Source organism: Echiichthys vipera (genome assembly GCF_963691815.1).
Source record: "Echiichthys vipera genome assembly, contig: SCAFFOLD_61, whole genome shotgun sequence".
Lineage (NCBI taxonomy): Eukaryota > Metazoa > Chordata > Actinopteri > Perciformes > Trachinidae > Echiichthys > Echiichthys vipera.
Genome location: NW_028154820.1, coordinates 57,501 through 63,632, shown reverse-complemented (window position 1 = coordinate 63,632; position 6,132 = coordinate 57,501). Strand labels below are relative to the sequence as shown.

Sequence of the window (6,132 nt, the reverse complement as noted above, 5' to 3'; positions counted from 1 at the left end):
AACCATAGACATATATAACTATAGACATATATAACCATAGACATATATAACTATAGACATATATAAACATAGACATATATAACTATAGACATATATAACCATAGACATATATAAACATAGACATATATAACCATAGACATATATAACCATAGACATATATAACTATAGACATATATAACCATAGACATATATAACCATAGACATATATAACCATAGACATATATAACCATAGACATATATAACTATAGACATATATAACCATAGACATATATAACTATAGACATAAATAACCATAGACATAAATAACTACAGACATATATAACCATAGACATATATAACTACAGACATATATAACCATAGACATATATAACTATAGACATATATAACTATAGACATATATAACTATAGACATATATAACTATAGACATATATAAACATAGACATATATAACTATAGACATATATAACCATAGACATATATAACTATAGACATATATAACTATAGACATATATAAACATAGACATATATAACTATAGACATATATAACCATAGACATATATAACCATAGACAAAAATAACCATAGACATATATAACTATAGACATATATAACTATAGACATATATAAACATAGACATATATAACCATAGACATATATAACTATAGACATATATAACCATAGACAAAAATAACCATAGACATATATAACTATAGACATATATAACTATAGACATATATAACCATAGACATATATAACTATAGACATATATAACCATAGACATATATAACTATAGACATATAACCATAGACATATATAACTATAGACATATATAACCATAGACATATATAACTATAGACATATATAACTATAGACATATATAAACATAGACAAAAATAACCATAGACATATATAACTATAGACATATATAACTATAGACATATATAACCATAGACATATATAACTATAGACATATATAACCATAGACATATATAACTATAGACATATATAACCATAGACATATATAACCATAGACATATATAACCATAGACATATATAACCATAGACATATATAACTATAGACATATATAACCATAGACATATATAACTATAGACATATATAACCATAGACATATATAACTATAGACATATATAACTATAGACATATATAACTATAGACATATATAACTATAGACATATATAACCATAGACATATATAACCATAGACATATATAACCATAGACATATATAACCATAGACATATATAACTATAGACATATATAACTATAGACATATATAACCATAGACATATATAACTATAGACATATATAACTATAGACATATATAACCATAGACATATATAACTATAGACATATATAACCATAGACATATATAACCATAGACATATATAACCATAGACATATATAACTATAGACATATATAACTATAGACATATATAACTATAGACATATATAACCATAGACATATATAACTATAGACATATATAACTATAGACATATATAACTATAGACATATATAACCATAGACATATATAACCATAGACATATATAACCATAGACATATATAACCATAGACATATATAACCATAGACATATATAACTATAGACATATATAGCTATTGACATATATAAACTCTTATTGTGCGACACTGAGGTAAAAGGTGTGTGTGAAGGAAAGGGAGAGAGACCAGACCAAAAAACTTCTGTCATACGAACGTAGATTTATTTACAACATTTTATACAGATATAAAATATAAAGGTGATGAATGCTGACCATGTCACACACTGTTGCACTGATGATCACTAACCAACCGGACTTAACGAGCTCGTTAGGCTGGTAGAGAAGACTTAACGAGCTCCTTACGCCGGTAGAGAGGACTTAACGAGCTCGTTAGGCCGGTAGAGAAGACTTAACGAGCTCGTTAGGCTGGTAGAGAAGACTTAACGAGCTCGTTAGGCCGGTAGAGACTTAACAAGCTCGTTAGGCTGGTAGAGAAGACTTAACGAGCTCGTTAGGCCGGTAGAGAAGACTTAACAAGCTCGTTAGGCCGGTAGAGAAGACTTAACGAGCTCGTTAGGCCGGTAGAGAAGACTTAACGAGCTCGTTAGGCCGGTAGAGAAGACTTAACGAGCTCGTTGGGCCGGTAGAGAAGACTTAACGAGCTCGTTAGGCCGGTAGAGAAGACTTAACGAGCTCGTTAGGCCGGTAGAGAAGACTTAACGAGCTCGTTAGGCCGGTAGAGAAGACTTAACGAGCTCGTTAGGCCGGTAGAGAAGACTTAACGAGCTCGTTAGGCCGGTAGAGACTTAACGAGCTCGTTAGGCCGGTAGAGAAGACTTAACGAGCTCGTTAGGCCGGTAGAGAAGACTTAACGAGCTCGTAAGGCCGGTAGAGAAGACTTAACGAGCTCGTTGGGCCGGTAGAGAAGACTTAACGAGCTCGTTAGGCCGGTAGAGAAGACTTAACGAGCTCGTTGGGCCGGTAGAGAAGACTTAACGAGCTCGTTAGGCCGGTAGAGAAGACTTAACGAGCTCGTTAGGCCGGTAGAGAAGACTTAACGAGCTCGTTAGGCTGGTAGAGAAGACTTAACGAGCTCGTTGGGCCGGTAGAGATGACTTAACGAGCTCGTTAGGCCGGTAGAGAAGACTTAACGAGCTCGTTAGGCCGATAGAGAAGACTTAACGAGCTCGTTAGGCCGGTGGAGAAGACTTAACCAGCTCGTTAGGCCGGAAAAGACTTAACGAGCTCGTTAGGCCGGTAGAGACTTAACGAGCTCGTTAGGCCGGTAGAGAAGACTTAACAAGCTTGTTAGGCCGGTAGAGAAGACTTAACGAGCTCGTTAGGCCGGTGGAGAAGACTTAACCAGCTCGTTAGGCCGGAAAAGACTTAACGAGCTCGTTAGGCCGGAAAAGACTTAACGAGCTCGTTAGGCCGGTAGAGAAGACTTAACGAGCACGTTAGGCCGGTAGAGAAGACTTAACGAGCTCGTTAGGATGTTAGAGAAGACTTAACGAGCTCGTTAGGCTGGTAGAGAAGACTTAACGAGCACGTTAGGATGTTAGAGAAGACTTAACGAGCTCGTTAGGCCGGTAGAGACTTAACGAGCTCGTTAGGCCGGTAGAGAAGACTTAACAAGCTTGTTAGGCCGGTAGAGAAGACTTAACGAGCTCCTTACGCCGGTAGAGAAGACTTAACGAGCTCGTTAGGCTGGTAGAGAAGACTTAACCAGCTCGTTAGGCCGGTAGAGACGACTTAACGAGCTCGTTAGGCCGGTAGAGAAGACTTAACGAGCTCGTTAGGATGTTAGAGAAGACTTAACGAGCTCGTTAGGCCGGTAGAGAAGACTTAACCAGCTCGTTAGGCCGGTGGAGAAGACTTAACGAGCACGTTAGGCCGGTGGAGAAGACTTAACGAGCTCGTCAGGCCGGTAGAGAAGACTTAACGAGCTTGTTAGGCTGGTTGAGAAGACTTAACGAGCTTGTTAGGCCGGTGGAGAAGACTTAACGAGCATGTTAGGCTGGTAGAGAAGACTTAACGAGCTCGTTAGGCCGGTAGAGAAGACTTAACGAGCTCGTTGGGCAGGTAGAGAAGACTTAACGAGCTTTTTAGGCCGGTAGAGAAGACTTAACGAGCTCGTTAGGCCGGTAGAGAAGACTTAACGAGCTCGCTAGGCCGGTAGAGAAGACTTAACGAGCTCGTTAGGCCGGTAGAGAAGACTTAACGAGCTCGTTAGGCTGGTAGAGAAGACTTAACGAGCTTTTTAGGCCGGTAGAGAAGACTTAACGAGCTCGTTAGGCCGGTGGAGAAGACTTAACGAGCTCGTTAGGCCGGTAGAGAAGACTTAACGAGCTCGTTAGGCTGGTAGAGAAGACTTAACCAGCTCGTTAGGCCGGTAGAGAAGACTTAACCAGCTCGTTAGGCTGGTAAAGACTTAACGAGCTCGTTAGGCCGGTAGAGAAGACTTAACGAGCTCGTTAAGGCCGGTAGAGAAGACTTAACGAGCTCGTTAAGGCCGGTAGAGAAGACTTAACCAGCTCGTTAGGCCGGTAGAGAAGACTTAACCAGCTCGTTAGGCCGGTAGAGAAGACTTAACGAGCTCGTTAGGCCGGTAGAGAAGACTTAACGAGCTCGTTAGGCCGGTGGAGAAGACTTAACGAGCTTTTTAGGCCGGTGGAGAAGACTTAACGAGCTTTTTAGGCCGGTGGAGAAGACTAACTTAACTCAAGTGGGACAGAGAACTCAGACTGGCCTGTGATTGGCTGGTGGAGGTGGGCATGTCAGCAGCAGTTCATTAAAGTCCGAGGACAGCCAATCAGCTGTCTCGCTGCTGCCTCTCTCATTGGTTGTTGAAGATCTTGGCGAGCAGCGAGACGTTTGATTGGCTCTTCTGCTGAATGAGGCGTGTTTTGTCCAGGTGCTTCTGGGAAACGGAGTCTTTCTTCTTCTTCACCTGGATCTCGTCCTCCGTCTGACGCTGGGTGAAGTCCCACGTCCGGTCCTCCACCTGACGACCACAGAGACGCTTTCACAACAACCAACAAACGGGACAACGTTCAAACACATCCGTGGAGACACCTGTCTCACCTGCGGCCCGTCTCTCACCTGCGCTCCGTCCCGGCGTCTCTTCCTCCTCACCTGCTCCAGGTGCGCGCTCTTTTCCACGTTGTTCAGGTAGAAGTTGGTTTCTCTCTTGGCCTGAGACACTTCTGTCCTCAGCCTCTGCTGCTGAACCGTCTGCTCATAGGACAGACGCTCGCTCAGGTGAGTCCACTGGAACCTGTGCAGGTACTGCAGACAGACAGGTGAGAGAGACAGGCGAGGGACAGACAGGTGAGAGACAGACAAGGGAGAGAGACAGACAGGTGAGAGACAGACAGGTGAGAGACAGACAAGGGAGAGAGACAGACAGGTGAGAGACAGAGAGGAGAGAGAAAGACAGGTGAGAGACAGACAGGTGAGAGAGACAGGTGAGGGACAGACAGGTGAGAGACAGACAGGCGAGGGACAGACAGGTGAGAGACAGACAAGGGAGAGACAGACAGGTGAGAGACAGAGAGGAGAGAGAAAGACAGGTGAGAGAGACAGGTGAGTAACAGACAGGTGAGGGACAGACAGGTGAGGGACAGACAGGTGAGAAACAGACAGGTGAGGGACACGTGAGGGACAGACAGGTGAGGACAGACGGCGTCCAATGACGTCACAGCAGCGTCCTGTGACCTCACAGCAGCGTCCCGTGACGTCAGCGGTTGCCGGGCAGACCGCACCTTGATGGACCACAGGTCGGAGCAGAAGCGCTGGCGTTTCCTGGTTCCCATCGGCGTGTTGTGCAGCGACGCCGCCACTTTCTTTGCCACGCGTTTGTCTCTGAACTCCACCCAGCCTTCAGTGAAGTCACAGCGCCGCAGACCCGAGCGCCGCTTCCTGCGCCGCACCTGCCCGTCTGAGCACGCACACGTTATTATTAATAGGATTATGATTAAATATATCAGTGAATATAGAAATGAGTATAAATGTAAATATAAATGGTTATCGACCCTCGGGCTGCAGGAAGATGCGTCCGATTTCTCCGAACGGCGTCAGCAGGTTCCTCAGGTGTTTGGGGCGGAGCCTCGGGGGGATGTGACCCAGGTAGATTATCCCAGGAACACACTTCCTGTCTGCACAGGAAGTCCCAGGAACACACTTCCTGTCTGCACAGGAAGTCCCAGGAACACACTTCCTGTCTGCAAAGGTAGTCACTCCAACGCCCTTCTGCTGGCTCGTCTTCTTCTCGGCAGACTCTTCTTCAGCTTCATCATCTTCATCATCATCATCATCATCATCGCCTCCGCTCTCTTCGGCAGATCCCTCCTCCTCCTCCTCTGTGTTCTTCCTCTCCTCCTCCTCCTCCTCTTCCTCTGTGTTCTTCCTCTCCTCCTCCTCCTCCTCTGTGTTCTTCCTCTCCTCCTCCTCCTGGTCTGTGTTCTTCCTCTCCTCCTCCTCCTCCTCTGTGTTCTTCCTCTCCTCCTCCTCCTCCTCTGTGTTCTTCCTCTCCTCCTCCTCCTCCTCTGTGTTCTTCCTCTCCTCCTCCTCTTCCTCTCTTCTCTCCATCTGCAGAAACAAACACAGAAGAAGA

At 43.9% G+C, this 6,132-nt stretch overlaps 1 protein-coding gene across 1 annotated transcript in view; it reads right to left on the bottom strand.

Moving 5' to 3' along the window:
* Positions 1-4,041: 4,041 nt before the first annotated feature.
* The window catches only part of abt1 (activator of basal transcription 1), a gene marked incomplete at its 5' end in the record, with an annotated part of 2,444 nt that continues 353 nt past the window's right edge, over positions 4,042-6,132 (bottom strand). The window contains 4 exons of the mRNA XM_083940921.1: positions 4,042-4,521; positions 4,602-4,805; positions 5,282-5,457; positions 5,552-5,913. Of these exons, the coding sequence (XP_083797047.1) occupies positions 4,354-4,521; positions 4,602-4,805; positions 5,282-5,457; positions 5,552-5,913 (910 nt within the window). The 3' untranslated portion in view covers positions 4,042-4,353. The remainder of the gene's footprint in view (positions 4,522-4,601; positions 4,806-5,281; positions 5,458-5,551; positions 5,914-6,132) is intronic.